We start from the raw sequence: 19,964 nt of genomic DNA, 5'->3' as shown, positions 1-19,964 counted from the left end.
CCCAACAACAGGATGTCAGATTTGTCTGAAAATTTCAGGGCAGATAGATCTTGACCTGATAATCAGTTTTACACCGTCAAATTTACTCTAAATGCTTTGGTTTTTGAGATATAAGCCAAAATCTACATTTTACCCCTATGTTCTATTTTTAGCCATGGCGGCCATCTTGGTTGGTTGGCGAGGTCATCGGACACATTTTTTTAAACTACATACCCTAATGATGATTGTGGCTAAGTTTGGTTAAATTTGGCTCAGTGGTTTCAGAGGAGAAGATTTGTAAAAAGCTAACGGCAACGGACGACGACGACAAGGACGACGACGACAACGACGGACGCCAAGTGATGAGAAAAGCTCACTTGGCACTTCAGGCCAGGTGAGCTAAAAAATGTTGTGGCATTCCAGGAAAATTTTGTTGTAAAAATCCTTGAGTTATTAAATAAAAATTTGTAAGGGTTCTGTGGAACCTAGTGTCTCGCCTACTTTATGAAGCTAATAAATGTTTAAGGAACTTTAACTGCAGATTGTATGTAATGTTAACTGGCAGAAAAACTACGTCCATATATAAGTAACATACGGAAAACAGGAAATATTTTTGCATTTCCCTTCTGAATACCATCTTCTGATCATAAACAAGCTTTTGTCCAAGTTTAGTAGAAATCCAGGATAGTTTTAAAAATTTAAAAACTTTAACCACAGAGTGAATGTAATGTTAACTGGCAGAAAAACTAAGTCCATCTATAAGTAAAATATGAATAAACAGGATTTTTTTTTTTTAAATTTATTTCTGGATACTATCTTATGATCATAAACAAGCTTCTGTCCAAGTTTGGTACAAATCCAGGATAGTTTAAGAAGGTTATTAAAATTTCAAAAACTTTAACCACAGAGTTAATGTAATGTTAACAGGCAGAAATTTAAGTCCATTTATAAGTAAAATACGGATAATCAGGATTTTTTTTTACAAATTTATTTCTGGATACCATCTTATGATCATAAAAAAGCTTCTGTCCTAGTTTGGTATAAATCCAGGATAGTTTAAGAAAGTTATTAAAATTTCAAAAACTTTAACCACAGAGTGAATATTTGTGGACGCTGCCAACGGAATGTAGGATCGCTATGTCTTGCTTTTTCGACAAAAATCGAAGGCTCGACAAAAAGTGTCTCTGCCTCAACAAATTTTTTTTTAAATCGGTTTATAAAGCTATAATTATAAGATTTACCACTATCAGATGAAAAGAAGGCTTTATCTATCCCAAAATGATCTATCCCAGCCTTGATTCTGCACTGACATCCATCCAGAAGTATGTAGAAGTGGAAGGACTTCTTTATAAACTCAATATCGACACAACATTCTACACCTGTGCAGTAATCAGGTATGTGGCATGTTACAGGAATGTTTTTTGGTATCTTGGGTAGTGTTAGGTCTAGTGGACATTCTGGAATTATAATAATATTGTATAATACTAATATCTACACAAGTATTTAAACAGGAATTTAAATTGTGGTTATTTTATTCCATGCAAATTAAGAACTTATTTGAAACAGGATATCCCTTCTCTTTTTTGAATATTCACTGCAATATATTTCACAGGTCAAACAACAGCGGAAAATCTCTCTCTCTCTTTTAAATAGTCCTGGATGTATATGTTGCTTTGTGTTTTATCAAGAACATGTGGGAATTTTGTGTCATGAACTTATATACTTTACCCCTTACTTTTCCAAACAATAGCATGACAGAATATGACCATTATAGCATAGAAGTCATAAGATTAAACTTATTCCCTGTAGTGTAAAAGGTTTGTTATTTCAACCTTAATTAAGCCATTAGTTTGTTTTCAGACCGACCTCAGTCTTGAACCTCTAATCAATCTTCTGCCTAAAAGAAATAACCTTTATTCCAGCCATCTGTTTAAGGAGAGTAAGGGGCACTACTCCTGCTATAGGATGGATCTTCTGCCTAAAAGTACTAACCTTTATTGGATCTGTCTGTTGAAGGAGAGTAAGGGGCACTACTCCTGCTACAGGATAGATCTTCTACCTAAAAGTACTAACCTTTATTCCATCCGTCTGTTAAAGGAGAGTAAGGGACACTACTCCTGCTACAGGGTAGATCTTCTACCTAAAAGAACTAACCTTTATTCCATCCATCTGTTGAAGGAGAGTAAGGGCACTACTCCTGCTATAGGATGGATCTTCTGCCTAAAAGTACTAACCTTTATTGGATCTGTCTGTTGAAGGAGAGTAAGGGGCACTACTCCTGCTACAGGATAGATCTTCTACCTAAAAGTACTAACCTTTGTTCCAGCCATCTGTTTAAGGAGAGTAAGGGGCACTACTCCTGCTATAGGATGGATCTTCTGCCTAAAAGTACTAACCTTTATTGGATCTGTCTGTTGAAGGAGAGTAAGGGGCACTACTCCTGCTACAGGATAGATCTTCTACCTAAAAGTACTAACCTTTATTCCAGCCATCTGTTTAAGGAGAGTAAGGGGCACTACTCCTGCTACAGGGTAGATCTTCTACCTAAAAGTACTAACCTTTATTCCAGCCGTCTGTTAAAGGAGAGTAAGGGCACTACTCCTGCTATAGGATGGATCTTCTGCCTAAAAGTACTAACCTTTATTGGATCTGTCTGTTGAAGGAGAGTAAGGGGCACTACTCCTGCTACTGGGTAGATCTTCTACCTAAAAGTACTAACCTTTATTCCATCCATCTGTTGAAGGAGAGTAAGGGGCACTACTCCTGCTACAGGATAGATCTTCTACCTAAAAGTACTAACCTTTATTCCATCCATCTGTTGAAGGAGAGTAAGGGGCACTACTCCTGCTACAGGATAGATCTTCTACCTAAAAGTACTAACCTTTATTCCAGCCGTCTGTTAAAGGAGAGTAAGGGACACTACTCCTGCTACAGGATGGATCTTCTACCTAAAAGTACTAACCTTTATTCATGCCGTCTGTTAAAGGAGAGTAAGGGACACTACTCCTGCTACAGGATAGATCTTCTACCTAAAAGTACTAACCTTTATTCCATCCATCTGTTGAAGGAGAGTAAGGGGCACTACTCCTGCTACAGGATGGATCTTCCATGTATTGTTTTACTCCTACTGCTTCAATGAACAGATCAGAGACATATCCTGGCATAGCATTAAGAGCCTTGTCTACTTGATTTTTTAGGAAGTCAACTGCTGATATGTCTGAAAAAGATTATTCATTATTCATTATTTATTTAAATGGTGAAGTGAACATATTTTATCATAATTTGATTTCTTCATGATAATTAAATCACAATGAATGTTATTTATTAAAGTTTAAATATATACTTCATTGATCAAGAAAGAAAGCGAGAGAAAGAGAGTTCATGTTGATTTTATCTTCTTTCAAACATAAAAAAAAATCACAACTAGAAAAAAAAATTATTTGTTTCTCGATTTGTTTAATGGCTATCTTTAAACTACTTATTTTAGCTTATTGTTATGCAGTCTAAATAACAATTTTCATTTTAATCAACCCTAATAAGTCAAACCCTCCTCACTTAATTGCTGTATTCATGTATCCTTGATGTGTTTATTGGCCATTTTTCTAGGGAAAGGAAGCCCATCTGCAGGGGTTTCAATGCTATCAATATTGGTAAGTTAAAAGAAAAATAGATGTGTTTAGAGACAACTAACTTACCCTAATTTAAAGCCAATTTTTTTTTTAATTGGTATTTTTCAGTATGATCAGCAAAAAGGCTCTTCTTTTAGCATACCCCAAAATCCCGATTATTGGAAAACAGCTCTTGGTCTAATTTGCGCTATTATTAAAAGCATTTTTGTGACTGAATGATAATAAACAAATTGCAGGCTTCTTCTAGTGAGCTTGTGTCAAAGTATACATGTTCCCCCTAACAGATATTCCCCTGGAAACTTTGTTATAAACAATGCCTTAATATCTGGTCCTGTTGATATCAATATTCTATAACCTTTATTCCATTAGGAACATATACTGTAATATTTGTTCCAGTTGAAATAATATTACAGAATATTTTTTCCATTTGGAATTTCTATTATGAAAGAATTTCTATTTTAGGAGACCCACAGTTCAATTGATGAAATGAAACCATAATAAACCTGATATTGAATTGTCATGGCAGTATCATGTAAAATAAGGTTAAACTAATATTTTATATTCAATTTTTTGCTATTGTGCAATACACCATGCTGTTGTGAAATGACCCCCCCCCCCCCCTCTCCAAAAAATAAATAAAAAAATTACCCCCCTTTTTTTTTGGCTTTTGTGCAATACACTATGCTGTTGCATATTGACCCCCCCCCCCAAAAAAAACAACAATTTATACCCCCCCCCCCTTTTTTTTTGGCAAAAAAAGAATTATATTTGAAGAAATTTTCTTTTTAATTTCTGATATTTGAAATGAGAAAAAATTGTCCCCCCACACATATTCTTTTTTATCCCCGCCCCCCCTCCCAATTTTTTTTTTCACCTCCCCCCCTTTTTCCAAAAATAATCGAAGCACTGTAAGCGCTATAGGCAGTTAACCAAAAACCAAGGCAAATGTAATTAAAGAACCTTAGTGAGCGCGCTCACATACCCCACGTCCCCACATTGTCACTGGAGGAATAAAATAGCTGTAAGGAAAAAAATTGTATAAGAAAAAATAAATGTGGATAGTGTCCACATGTGGACACAGATGATGCCCCCGCTTGCATATCATATAGTTATAAAGGGACATAACTGAAGAACTGTAAAAGTGACACTACCCAAATTTGAACTTGATCTGAGTTTTGTGGTAATAAGCATTGTGTGTAAGTCTCATAACATTTGGTTATGGCTAACTAAAGTAGAGAACAGAAACTAAAAATTCAGCAATTTTTCTATTTGTAAACACGCATAACTCTAGAACGGTTGTGTATAAGTTTTATAACATGGTTGAGACAAACTAAAGTTAGAGAATGGAACATAAAATTCAGCAATTTTTATGTTTATAAAGGGACATAACTCAAGAATGGTAAAAGTGTTGCCGTCAAATTTCGTACTAAATCTGTATTATGTAGTAATAAGCATTGTGTATAAGTTTCATAACATTTAATATTAATTTGGTTGAGGCAAACTAAAGTTAGAAAACGGAAACAAAAAATTTGTACTTGATCTTAGTTTTGTGGTAATGAATATTGTGTATAGGTTTCATAATGTTTGGTTGGGGCAAACTTAAGTTACAGAATGGAAACTAAAAATTTTGCAATCTTTTGATTTATAAAGGGGTATAACTCAATAATGATTAAAGTGACACTACCCAAATTCAACTTGATCTGTGTTTTATCAGTGGAAGTCAAAATTAAACATTGCATTGTATAATGCATTGATTGTAGCTGATTCAACTATACTCATGGACAAAGGAAGATAACTCAGATTTTAATAAAATTACTTGATATTTAGAAGAAAATAAAAATTTTCCAATTTTTCCATTTCTAAAGGGGCATAACTCAAGAATGGTTAAAGTGACGGCACCCAAATTCAAACTTGATCTGTGTTTTGTGGAAATAAGCATTGTGTAAAAGTTTCATAACATTTGGTTGAGGCAAACTTAAGTTAGAGATTGGAAACGAAAAATTCAGCATTTTTTCCATTTGTAAAGGGACATAACTCTAGAACAGTAAAAGTGACACCACCAAAATTCAAACTTGATCTGTGTTTTGTGGTAATAAGCATTGTGTATAAGTTTAATAACATTTGGTTGAGGCAAACTAAAGTTAGAGAACGGAAACGATAAATTCAGCAATTTTCCATTTGTAAAGGGGCATAACTCTAGAACAGTAAAAGTGACGCCACCAAAATTCAAACTTGATCTGTGTTGTGTGGTTTCAGAGAAGTTGCAATGACAAACCGTTGCAGTAGTATATTGAAGCAAATAAGTTCAAAGGGGCGTAACTCCTGGAAAAAAAATTGAATCGTAATTTCCTGTCGATATACACATCTACGTAGTATGTCCTTATTATCTGAAAAGGTTTCATGAAATTCTGTTGTGTGGTTTGAGAGGAGTTGCGATGACAAAAGGTTGCAGTAGTATATTGGGCAAATAAGTTCAAAGGGGCGTAACTCCTGGGAAAAAAATTGAATCATAATTTCCTGTCGATATGCACATCTACGTAGTATGTCCTTATTATCTGAAAAGGTTTCATGAAATTCTGTTGTGTGGTTTGACAGGAGTTGCGATAACAAGAAACAGGACTGATGGACTGACGGACGGACAGACAGACGGACAGACGGACGGACGGGTCAAAAACATTATACCCTCCGCAACTCGTTGCGTGGGGTATAATTATAAAAACTACGGCAGTGTTGCTTCATTTTTTTTAAAGATTTGAAAGAACAAACATTAAACATTCGTATATTGTACATGTATGTTTATTTAATGAATTGATTATTAAGGCAAATTAATTAATATTTTATCAAGATTTTCAAAAGCAATGCATATATCAATGTACGTTTTTAATGATGAGTTTGCAGTGGTACAAGTTCGCAATGATTGCAGTTGTTCTAGTTGGTAGTTAACGTTGGTACCAGTTGACTTTTAGTGGTACAGGTTGACATAGTACAAGTTTGTAATAGTATGAATGGACTTGCTTCCCTGGCAGGAACACTGAGTTTGGGTTCTACAGTACAAAAGTTCTGAGATACAAATCAGCCAAAGGTTTACTACTACATGGATCAAAGGTGGTGTCTGATTGACCTGCCCAAAGTAAATGTAAATGACCCTTACCTTCACCAAGTCCATGATGTCACTCCATCCCAAGTTTGGAATAAAATGACAGGTGATTATAAAACATTTGGTCAAACATTCTTGGGCTTTACACTGCTTGAAAGATTTATAAGTTTTCTTTAAAATGAGCTATAAATGAAAATTTTTATAGGCCAAGAAGTAATTCAAAAAGTAATTTAAGTAAATTCAATTAACCTAGACTTATTTCTGCATCAATTAAATTTTATAATAAACAAGAAATAATTGTAACAGGATGCTGTTACGAAGTCTTCCATTTTTATAGGCCAAGAAATAATTTAAAAAGTAATTAAAGTAAATTCAATTAGCCTAGACTTATCTTTGCATCAATTAAATTTTATAATAAACAAGAAATAATTGTAACAGGATGCTGTTACGAAGTCTTCCAAACAGAGCTCCCATAATTCCTCATTCCCATGGTCGCCTGACATTGGGCAAAGTCCAGTACAAATTGGTTAGGTCTAGTAAAGTGATATGCATATGTGACGCCGAGGAGATTGACCCTGTATGTCATTCAAATCTTCTTGAAATGAGGAACAGGAAGAAATATGGTTTAGGGGTGGGTATCTCAGTGTTTACAAGTTCTCAAAAAGGGGGGGAGTGATCCCCAGGGGACTCACCCTTTATTTCATTTGATTTAGTTTATCGTCCCATACAATAATATATATGGTTTTGAGGTGGGGATCTCGACCGTTTACAAGTTTTTAAAAAGAAGGGGGGTGGGGTGACCCCAGGGACTCCCTTATATTTCATTTCATTTGTTATCTTGTCCCATACATGAATATATATGGTTTAGGGGTAGGGATCTCGACCATATAAGTTTTTTTCAAAAAGAAGGGGTTGGGGTGACCCCTGTGGACTCCCCCTATATTTCATTTGATTTGTTTTATTGTCCCATACAAGAATATATATGCAGTAGGGGTGGGGATCTCGACCGTTTACAAGTTCTCAACAGAAGGGAGTGGGGTGACGCTGGAAATTCCAACAAATTTTCATTTGATTTGTTTTATTGTCCCATACAAGTATATATATGGTTTAGGGTTGGGGATCGCAACCATTTACAAGATAAAAGCACATTTTCAAAATGAAGGGGGTGGAATTACCTCCAGGGACTAACCTTATATTTTATCCTATTTGTTCTATTGTCCTGTTATCATCACTGAAGACAGTGTGTGTCTATCACTTACTGTTTTCAAGTAATTGTCATTTGAAAATTGAAAAAAATAAAATCCCATAGGGTTCTTTAGTAAATCCCTCCCTTATTTAGGCCCCTAAAAATACCCCTAAATAGACCCCAATACACAAACGAAAGATTGATGGCTCTGCTAGACATGTTAGTCTAACATTTTATGAAACCCTAAGTAAATCTGACAAGCGGTCAGAGTTGTCTTCTTAGACGGTCTGAGTGGACTCGGTCCGACTTGTCTCAGGGACGAGTTGTCCACATTTCTTAAAACATCCAATCAACGTCGATTTTCAGATCTCTTTCATTCATAAACAACAACAACTTTATTTGGCAAGCAGTTATAAACGGATTAATATAATAAAAGAAAGAAATTCAAATGTGCATACATTTAATTGAAATCAATTAAATAATCACAATCTTCTTAAACGAAAAGAACATCATGATTAACAAAACTTACTTGAAAACATCAGAATACTTACTAGCTTACGTTTCATGTAAGTTAAAATTACCGCCAACTTAGACTACTATATATAACTTTATTTCCTCTATCATAGAGATTTGGTGTACATGAACAATATTCCTACGCCTTTTGCCATTTGGGAATATTTCATACAATTGTTCTTTGACATCTTAGCCAAAAGCACATTGGATAATAAACTACGTACGGATTTCTACTGAGCACTACTTCCTATGTGCAACTTCAAAAATTTTGGGTGGTTCGACGATCATTTAAGGTTTTTCTAGTCATATTTTTTGTATTCCAGAATTGAAAGTATGAAAAAAGTGCCCAATTAGTTATTAATAACATATTAGCCAGCTAGATAATAACAATAGCACTTTTTACACCATTCAGTGGGAAGAACACAAATCTAGGGTGGTAGCATAAGGCAGCTTAACTGCCTAAAAATTCCTTTTTCTCAAGATATGGTCATAATCTCAATTCAAATTTCCAATGGAGTTTGCATCCATAATTACCCTATTTAAATACATTATAAAAGTCTTAAAATAGAAAATGACATACATAATCATGGCTAAAATTAATTTATAGTAACTTCTAAAAATAAATTGACAGCTTATCACCTCAAGACAATACATTTCAACATTTCTTAATACAAACTTTAAAAGCAGTGTAAGGGAGGTAATCCAAAACAATGTTGTGTTTGGATTACCTCCCTTACACTGCTTTTAAATTGTCTTAATTGTCCATTAACCAGGAAACCCTTGTTTTTCCTCCTTTTTTGCTCCTAATTCCTAAACGGTTTGAGCCATAACCCCCAAAAGCCAATCCTAACCATTCCTTTGTGGTATGGAAACATGTGGTATAATTTCAGAGAGATCCATACACCGTTCCACAAATTATTGTCTGGAAACTAGAAAAATGCTTATTTTGGCCCTTTTTTGGCCCCTAATTCCTAAACTGTTAGGACCATAACCCCCAAAATCAATCCCAATCTTCCTTTTGTGGTTATAAACCTTGTGTTTATACTTTCATAGATTTCTATTTACTTATACTAAAGTTATTTTCCAGAAACCAAATGTCTTCGGAAGGCGCAGATGACGACGACGACGATGTGATACCAATATACGACCGCAAAATGTTTTGCGGTCGTATAAAAACTCCAAAATTTCCTTAAAATTACTAATTCAGGGGCAGCAACCCAACAACGGGTTGTGTGAAAATTTCAGGGCTAGTAATTTTATATAAATCTAAACCTGATGAACATACATTTTGTATTTACCTGATGTCAGATTTGCTTTAAATGCTTTAGTTTCAGAGATATAAACTAAAAACTACATTTTACCCCTATGTTCTATTTTTAGCCATGTCATCCTTGGTGGTTGTCAGGAGGGGTCATTGGACACATTTAAAAAAAAACTAAATACCCTAAGGATAATTTTGTCCAAGTTTGGTTAAATTTGTCTCAGTAGTTTCAGAGGAGAAGATTTTTGTAAAAGATAACAAAAATTTATGAAAAATTGTTAAAAATTGACTATAAAGGACAATAACTCCTAAAGGGGTCAATTGACAATTTTGGTCATGTTGACTTATTTGTAGATCTTACTTTGCAGAAGATTATTACTGTTTATAGTTTATTTCTATCTTTAATAATATTCAAGATAATAACCAAAAACTGCAAAATTTCCTTAAAATTACCAATTCAGGGACAGAAACCCAACAACGGGTTGTCTGATTCATCTGAAAATTTCAAGGCAGATAGATCTCAACCTGATAAACATTTTTACCGCGTCAAGATTTGCTCTAAATGCTTTTGTTTCAGAGATATAAGCCAAAAACTGCATTTTATCCCTATGTCCTATTTTTAGCCATGTCAGCCATATTGTTTGGCAGGTGGGACACATTTTTAAAACTAAATACCTTAATAATGATTGTGGTAAAGTTTGGTTAAATTTGGCCCAGTAGTTTCAGAGGTGAAGATTTTCGTAAAAATTAACGACGACAGACAACGACGACGGACAACAGACACCAAGGGTTAAGAAAAGCTCACTTGGCCCTTCATGCCAGGTGAGCTAAAAACCAACCCTCCAATCCTATTTTTTTGGGACATGCAACCGGATACATATTTACTTTTTTTTCTAAATCATGAACTTATTCCAAAATAGTTTATTTACAAGGCATTCAAGCATTAATGTACCCATCTTAGAGAAAAATAAAGACTTAATTATTTAGGTTACATTTTATCTAGACATATGTTTAACCCCTTGATACTTGTTTGTTTAGAGTCATATTAATTCTAGAAAAATGTTTTTAAACATCAACATCTGTAGTTTTGAAAGGCCCCACATCTCCTTATTTCTTTCTTATATTAAAGGGAAAATAAAACTGTGGACAAAATTTACTTAGTTTCATCAATAACAGTCCGATTAACAAATCTAACACCAGTTTTGAGAATTAGACATTAAACCAAGTTTAATATAAAAAAGAAGATGTGGTATGATTGCCAATGAGACAACTCTCCACAAGAGACCAAATGACACAGAAATTAACAATTAACACCGTACGGCCTTCAACAATGATCAAAGCCCATACCGCATAGTCAGCTATTAAGTTTGGTCTGTGATGTCAACAACTAATTGTCACTAAAAATAATGGGAATAAGATTAATTTTGTTCAGTGGCCGACAAATCCAAATTATTGTTTTACTAGTAATGGGGCCTAAATTATGTCTTCAATTGTCAAAATGCATGCCTGGGTTTCTGGTTAAAGAATTATATATTATGTAGGAATACAGGCTACTTGTAGACTGTAAATCTATATTAGAAAAACAAATTTGCATGGATTTATTTCTGTCATTGTTGAACAATAAACAAATAAATGGTTTATTATTATTATGATGCATAAATAGTGCTAATAAGATTAAAAGTTTACAAAAATTTACTTTTTCAAGTTCAATACATCGAGTTGTAGTTTTAACTTTTTTTCTTAGGTTGGGGATGGAGGGGTTATTAAAATCGACTTGTAACAAATGCAAATAATCCTTCTAAATTTAACCATAAACATCAACTTCTTTCAAAAAACACATTTACATACTTACTAGACAAAGTAATTTTAGTCTCTAGATTACACAAAGGTTTCGGCAGCAGTATATCTTTCATAAGCTTCAAAGTAAAAAGACATGACTGCTTATTATCTAGACATAATGACACTCCAGCATTCAACAGAAACATCTTCTCGGTCTTCAGATCATCAATTTTAAACCTGTGAGTAAAGACAATAATATGCTGATATAAGAGACACAAGGAAATGTAGTCAAATCTGATAATCAAAGTGCTTGTGAGCACTGAGAGGTAAAGATTGCTTTCATTTTGCAATTTTGTGAATTTTTGAATAAATTATTACATTAAATTGTACCTTGCTAGGCAAATTAAAAATTTGAGTTGGAGTTAACTACTTTTGTTCATGATTGTACATTTGTTGTTAAACCTATTTCTATTACAGGTTCAAGTTAGTACCAAAGAGTTTTGATTACATTTCATGCATGCCTCTCATAACTCTTTCTAGAGTGGCTCTTGTATGTTTTATGATATTGTTTTATTAACTATTTGTATGTTTTATAAAATGAAGATGTGAGACTTAAATAAAATATTGTCTTGTATTGTCCTGTCTAGCAATCTTTACCACAAAACTACTATATATAGAATTTCTAAATAAAACTTTTCAAAATCTTAAGATATTTTGATTGAAGGTCTAACTGTGACTTTAAGATGAACAACAACAATAAAAGCACTGTTCACTTCTTTGGTCTTGTCAAGTGTCTTTATTAGTTTGTGCCATGAACAAGGATGCATGCCTTTTCGTGTTAAGCATAATTCCATTCTTAATTCAGAGTTGCGGACACAGTGAGTATGTGTCTGACAATCAAAAAGCAAACATGCTACAACTCATCACTGTTGGGCTGCTGAACAAATATAAAGTCCTTCTGTTAAGTAGTTTCTGAGAAAACTGGGGCCAATATATTTGTTGGACAAGTAGATGAATGGATGGGTAGACAAACAGACTGATAAGGTGAATGCAATATAGCACCCACTTCTAGATTTAATTAATATCATATCTCTATCAAAATTAATAAATGATTCAGTAATACAAACAGTGTGATTTAATAAAAATATAAAACTTACCTCAAGCGAATAACATCAGCTAATGTTATAAATTCCTCTGTTCCAAAATCGTAATTCAACAATTTCTTCTTGTAGGGTAAATTCTCTATTCCAACTGAAAATTCATAATTACAAGCATCCAAACTGATGTAAAAATTAACAGAGAGATCAAAGTCAGTTATATCTAAACAGCATGTGAAACCAGTACATGTGTCCATCAGGCTACACGTCAGAGGTATGCTGGAACTTATTGCTGGTAACTGTATTGGCAAGGTCAAGTTGCACTCTGAAAATAAAATTAATAAGAATTGATGATTGATAAGTTGATGCAAAATGACTATTTCATGTTCAAGTGATTTTGAGATCAACACACTATATATGAGCTAATGTTGTTTTGTTTTTGGATTTAATAAAATACTTTTTAATTTTTGTGCTATTTCACATTTCCTGAGCAGTGTCAGAAAATATTTCTCATCACTAGTGAAATATCTGTTCTCAGCAAATGATGGGTCGAAATTTAATTATAACGTTTAATTTTTTTGAATTCATCTGAATATCCTATTGTGACCATGCCTGATGACGTCACATATAAAGAACACAACTTTCTGCAAATGTTTGAAAAAGTAGGACAAAAATCATTAGAGAAACAGATTCCGCCACTATAACTTGTGTATTACTATATTTCTCCACTCTCAACAGTTAAATTTTAATTATTTAGAATATTAAAATTTAACTGTCTCCAGTGGAGAAATGTTGCAACACACTTGTTGCGGATATGGAATCAATATTTATCAGGGTCCAAAAAAAATCAGAAGTTAAGAAAAGCTAAATTTGTGACATAAAACTTTCTTCTTGAAATTGAAAGCTAAAATTAACTTTTGAAATTATTAATTGTTAATTCTTGATCTAGATGAACATTTGTGTAAAGTACACAGAAATCTGAGGAAGAGGGATTTTAAAATTAATTTCTCAAATTTATTAACCCTTTAACCATGCTGTGACTGTCATAAGACGGGCTTACCCAAACCACCGTTATTTGGCTCCAATGGCTCTCCATACTTTCAGAGGTCAACTTCATGATACTAATTTCGAAATGTATGCATGTTCCCTCAACCTTAGGCTATCTATTGTCATGTTTCTCATGTTTAACTTGCATTTAGAGCTCGAATACGAACTTGGAAAATTGAAATCGGATAAAACTGGGTTTTCTGGAGTGGTGGGCTTTACTTCAGTGTCTTACACAGGAAGTTCAGAGGCCTAAAACTTGGAAAAACAGGGCTCGACATTACCGTTTGTCCGATTGTCCGGGACAAGTGGACACAGACGTCAGGCAAATAAATTCACCATACTACTTGTCCGATGGGACAAGTGAAAAATCAATGTCAGATATTAAATATATTAAATTCATGACTTATTAATTCACAAAATTTTTAAAAATTCTTTTATTGATAATACGAAATGAAATAGATATTCATTGATTGAACATGCCGGTAGTGGCTGACCAGGGGAATATCAGTAATGGGGAAGGAACCAAACGTCAATATGCTGGGAAGATTTCATTCGAACCTCTCGGGGAGAAGCGTTCTTATCAAAATGATAAATCCCGAGGTCCTAGTCACTGGAATCACGATCTCTAACATGTTTTAATCAGTTGAAATTCACAAGGTGGCCAGGTGTTTGAATGGGACAAATAATAAAGCTATGAATTTCACTAATACATTGATGGTTACAACAGCGCAATTATTCGTAATGCATTTTCCATAGGGTACCACTGGTATTCTGTATTTTTTCCCTCGAAGACTACACAAAATAGGGAAAAACGGGTAGCAGTTCCTGTTACTAGAAATGCCAGTGTTGCATTACAACCAAAAAAATATATATGGTCATGCGGCAAAAATTGACTTAAAATGCAGTTGAAAAAGATCGTCTATTTTTTCGCTTAATGAAATAGGCATATTTTTAATGGCTCCGACGTGCAGAAATGGAAGATATTTTCTATACTTTGTAAAATGTGAATATGATTTTCTGCATTTTTTAAACCTAATTGGATAAGCTTTCGATTAAATGTAATTCCAATCCTGTATCATCCAATCAGAAGCCGTATAGGATTCAATTCTGAGTACCATCTTGGGGTAAAAAACTTGCCGGTAAAATGTAAACAAATAATTGCGCTCTTGTTACCTGATGATAGGGACCATACCTTGTATATAAACCTTTTAAATGTATTGATGGTGGCAAAACAAGCTATAATAATTTTATCTTGATTTTTAAATACATTGATACATGATTATGAAGTACATAAGACATTCCACTGAGAAAATCTGCCTTTTTAGATTTTATTAAGCAAAATCAAAGGGAACATACTTTAATTGTAAATAAAACTGAGGTACTTCTATTAGTGAATTTGTATTAAAAGGTACCTGTAAATATATGCCATGCATGACACTTTTATTGTTTATTTATATATGTGCTGTACCAGGGCTTCCAAAATTTCCTGACGACAGCCGGACATTTTTCAAAGAAATATTTTTGACGGTCAATGATCAGCTGGATCCTTAAATGTAACTGAGAGGATGCATAAATTGATATATGTGTCTAAATAATTAGTAGTGTTATATGCAATAAAATTATTTATAACTGTTTTGTTTTCTTCATTCTAAAAATAAATAAAATATTATCCTCGGTATTGTGTCATTTTTCTGTGTATCGTAATACAGTAACCATCATTGCATCAATCAGCTTCAGTACCTGACTGTTCTCATGTTTTTGTTTCTGTTTATATAATCTATCTTCTCTCTGTGAGTACTTAACACTTTGTAAATTAAGGCCATCTTATTTGAAACTGTTGATGTTGGCTTTAATTGCAGTACAACTTGATCATCAATACACGTGATACTTTTCTTTTTGTGTATTGATTACCTGACCACGTGACTTTTACAATTGATGCGGTATTTATAGATAACATTGAGGAGGCCCGATGAAGGATATTGTTTTAAACCGTGTAAAATCTACTGAACAGTGATAACATTTTTCTTTGTACAATTTCCCAACCTGATTTAGAAAATAAGGAATAAATAAAAACATACTCAGTTGATAAATAATTTAATGAATAACAACATGATATTTTATGTAAGCATATAACAACAATAAAATGTCAGAAGAGCACAATGCTGACAAACACACGCAATAAATATTACAATGAGCACATTGAAAAGAAGCACAGATCACAGCACAAGATTAGAGTTCATTTAGTCTAATTAAAGATTTTACATTCATGAGCTTGCTAAATGCATTGTTCTGATAAACATGGCGGTTACGAACGGATTGCCATTTGCGGATAGCAGGAACAGGGTCAAAGTCTTTAACATCTACACCTACTAAGCTTATCCTCATAAGTTGATCTAAAGCGTCAATACCTAGACTACACCTTAGTCGATCATAATTCCCACGGCGGGACTTAACTTTACGTCGGACATCACCTCTTTCTCTATAACATCGGAAATTGTCTGAATAAATTCGGAGAAGGCATTGTTCTCTTGATATAATTTAGAAGTGATCACGGCACCATTTAACTTAGTTAAATCATTTATTGACTGAAATTTGTCCATTGGTTTTTCCTATATATTTTAGTAAAATTTCCCCTTGAGAGTACCCCAGTATTTAACACGATGTACAGTGTTAAATAAAATAATATATATCATACTTATTCATTTATAAATATCCTTATTTGAAGAATAACTTTTAAATATCAGGATACTTTTAAAACTGAATGCTCATTTAAAATAATATCTATAAAGCGTAATTAAATAGGATGTTGTTCCATACACGCTTACATGTTTGACCTCGTTTACCGGATTACCTTTATGTACATTGTTATGCATCATTAATTCTATTGATGAAGATAAGCTAAGGACACCTCATCAAAGGTAACAAACCTGTAATCAGTGAATGATTTATGGCTTCAATATAACTTATTCAAGGGATAATTGTTTGACAGCTTGTTGTTATTTAAATAAAAGAAAACGTGTTTTTTCTACTTTTTATTGATGTACACAAGCTAAAGACCAAGCCGTACATTTATGTACCCAGAGGATTAGACTAACTGAGACACTTCAAAGTATCTGAAATATGCTGCTTCTGTTTTATTAAACCCAATTATGACCGAAATATCTTTGTGAAATAGATTGCCACAATTATAAACTAAAATGCCAAAACGGACATGCCCAAAGCCCCAAACGGACATTTTTATCGATCGATAGTTGGTAAAAATTGAAATGACCGTTTCATGAAAATGCCTTGAATAACAAAATGTGGCACACCAATTCTATTTGACCGTTTGAGGCTGAGAGCAGCCGGTCTTTTTATGAAAGTTTCGGTCAAGTCCGGAATATATGACCGTTTTGGAAGCCCTGTGCTGTACATATGTTGGAAAAAAATGTTTTTATTCTTTAAAATTTTAAAGTTATGGTAAAACTCCACATGGAAGTGGTCCTAATTAAAGGATACTTATACTAACAAAAGAATATTCAGAATGGATTGGTCCACAAGAGAACCTAGTGATTTGTGAAGTGATGATGATTTAAAGATCGACACATGATAGTGACATTGAGTCAGATAACTCAGTCTTGCAAATAAAATTTCAGTCTCAAATAATAAAATGAATTTTGATGTACTGTGGTATTCTTTATTTAGTTACAAACAAATTCATATAGCATAGCAAATTGCTCCCTTCATTATGTACGATCAAAGCTCAAGTGTTATTGGTGCATACCATCAATATGTAAGATTTTCAATTTTGAATTCGGACAAGAGAGTTAAGAGTTCGGACAAGTTGATTTTCTTGCAACTTGTCTGAAGGGACAAGTAAGAAAAAATGATAATGTAGAGGCCTGAAAAATAGTGCAAACCCGCAGGCACATAGCTACTGATCGTAATTATTATTGAAATTCACATAGGAAACGACAACTTTGGGTTTCGGGTCCAGTTGAAGTCAAAAATCGGAATAAATTGTGAAAATTCCATATTTTGACCTTCTTCAGACTGATGTACCCAGATCAGTTTCACTCCAACTTACAACTAGCTGTTGTGGTTAATGTGTTATCTGGGGTCCATTCTACATGCAGACTACAGCTGGATACATATATCAGCATCCCTGGGTCTTCGGGGTCAAGAAATAGGATGAAAAATTGTCGAACAATTGTTGAAATTACATAAGTATTTCTGATTAAATTCGTCACATAAATTTGTAATAGAAAAAACTGAAATTCACTTTTTACTTTTTCAGACCATATAAATTACTTGTCTCAAGATGCCCTTTTTTCTTCTGGACTAAATCTAATTGGGAAAAGTATACATTACTCCTCATACTGCAATTTTGATTTTTCACAAGGTAGTTCTGACTCAACATGCTCTCCCAATTTCAAATCTATAGCTAATCTACAATTATAAAAACTTGCAAACGATATCTAAAATGTACATACTGTTAGTCCATCCATTTACAGATCCATTAAATGGTACTGCTGTCCTGCTACAAGATGGAGTCTTCAGATATGATGTGATTCCCAGAGCTTCCAGCATCTTGTCACGAAGTATTCCCTTAACAGCTCCACTTATACAATTCTGAGCTTTAAATTCACTTAATGAGAAATCTGAAAAGTTGTATAGGAATTTAAATAAATGTGTTGCGATAATTAAGGCCTTCTCAAAAGTTTTCCTTACTAAACAAAAACAAAAAAAATGCAAATTTCTATAGGAACAATGATAAAAATAATTGTCAGAAATCAACTTTTTATGATTAAAGCAGTGGTTATATTGAACAGATTGAAAATACTGAGTAAATATTGAATAAACACAACATCACATGCAGTTTTTGAGTATAAAACATGAATAATTCGTCTATTTATAAGATTTTTTTTTTCTCAGGTGTATAGTTATAAGATATTTTTTTACTCAGGTGTATAGAAACAATAAAATTGGCAAAAAACCTTATATTTGTCTTCAAATCATCAAGTCTCTAATTTCTATTCATCCATTAACAAGGCAATCAGTGAATGGTCAATTCTTTTCTAACAATGGTGTTTGACTGCTATAACTGGCTTCAAACAGTCTATAATTGTTGAAATTCTCATCCCCAAAAATTCATTCAGAATTTATTTTGAAGGGGAAAATTGCGTTTTTTAAACTTCTATCTTAATTTAATTTTCATTTCAAAATGGAAAACTAGTCCCATAAATACAACAAATAGTTTAATCATAAAGGTGCTGAAAAGAAACTAGTTAGAAAAAAATGTTTCAATGATTGAAATAATTGCCTTATTGCTTATATCTTTTTAGTGAATAAAAGTACATTTAATAATCACATACAAGTACACTTTCTTTCTTCATAAGTCATATGAATGAAATCATCAACTTATATCTTACCAAGGTTTGTTTGTGTCCAATCACATCCAAGTTTAGGAAGTTTGGTGTTTTCAAATACGGGTACAGAAACCAGACATGGTCCGCTCTCCTCAAAACAAACACTTAAGTTCATGTTTAACATGTATTTCTTCTCAGCCTGCAAGTCATAAATGATGTACCTGCAAAATATAAAGTTCATGATTAAACTTTCACATTAGCTGCATTACCCAGATCTAGATAGAATCAATCTAATATAAGGTTTAAAATATCCTCTTCGATGTAATATAACCACCTCTGAATGAATCAATAATTTTATAATCAATCCCTTATTTGAAAATACTTAAGAAAATTTGTTTAATTTTCACTATATTTGCCATTATTGCAGGAAAATTCTTAAAGCCAAATCCTACAATAGTTTCTTGTGAAATGAAAATTTGATAGTCACATACCTGCCAACACACTGTTTCATGGATGACTTTTCATCCTCAAAGGAGGTCTCATTCTCCCACGAAAAACAATTTTACCCAATTTTCAACCCCCCCTTTTTTTTTCATCCTTTGATCTGTTTTGATAGTGTTTTCTGTGATTGGTCTTTTCTGTTGTATTGCAAAAACAATCTTATTTGCATAAAAAAAAAACATCTCAATTGAACAAAAATATTGTATTAACTAACTGAATCTGGGTATAGAATATTAAATTTATCCTTTTGTGCTTGATAATTACAAAACTTTGTAACTCAATACAAAATTTTCAAACTAAAAAGCTAGTTCAACACAATTAGATGAGCTTGAGATCTCCCACTTTGTAGCTCCAAAAGGTTGGCATGTATGAAATAAGGCCATACCTGTCAATTGGCACATACATGTTTTTCTCGGGTGTTAACCTGAATTAACTACTTCACCAGGTATTTTTCAATACCAGTACGGGTCATGAATTAATATGAGATTTCATCAAATGACTGGTTTTCACCCATATTCTAGTGCCAC

At 33.3% G+C, this 19,964-nt stretch overlaps 1 protein-coding gene across 1 annotated transcript in view; it reads right to left on the bottom strand.

Moving 5' to 3' along the window:
- LOC127720828 (uncharacterized) overlaps nt 1-19,447 on the bottom strand; it is a 39,742-nt gene extending 20,295 nt beyond the window's left edge. Inside the window, exons 1-7 of the mRNA XM_052227577.1 lie at nt 19,428-19,447; nt 19,000-19,157; nt 18,061-18,228; nt 12,602-12,866; nt 11,518-11,681; nt 3,023-3,196; nt 1,221-1,436 (exon numbers count right to left, since the gene is read on the bottom strand). Coding sequence (XP_052083537.1) covers nt 1,221-1,436; nt 3,023-3,196; nt 11,518-11,681; nt 12,602-12,866; nt 18,061-18,228; nt 19,000-19,157; nt 19,428-19,447 — 1,165 coding nt within the window. The remainder of the gene's footprint in view (nt 1-1,220; nt 1,437-3,022; nt 3,197-11,517; nt 11,682-12,601; nt 12,867-18,060; nt 18,229-18,999; nt 19,158-19,427) is intronic.
- Between the last annotated feature and the right edge of the window lie 517 nt (nt 19,448-19,964).

The sequence above is a fragment of the Mytilus californianus genome, unplaced genomic scaffold, assembly GCF_021869535.1.
Source record: "Mytilus californianus isolate M0D057914Y unplaced genomic scaffold, xbMytCali1.0.p SCAF_11, whole genome shotgun sequence".
Lineage (NCBI taxonomy): Eukaryota > Metazoa > Mollusca > Bivalvia > Mytilida > Mytilidae > Mytilus > Mytilus californianus.
The sequence above is the reverse complement of the archived record's forward strand: the minus strand, read 5'-3'. Positions and strand labels throughout refer to the sequence as shown.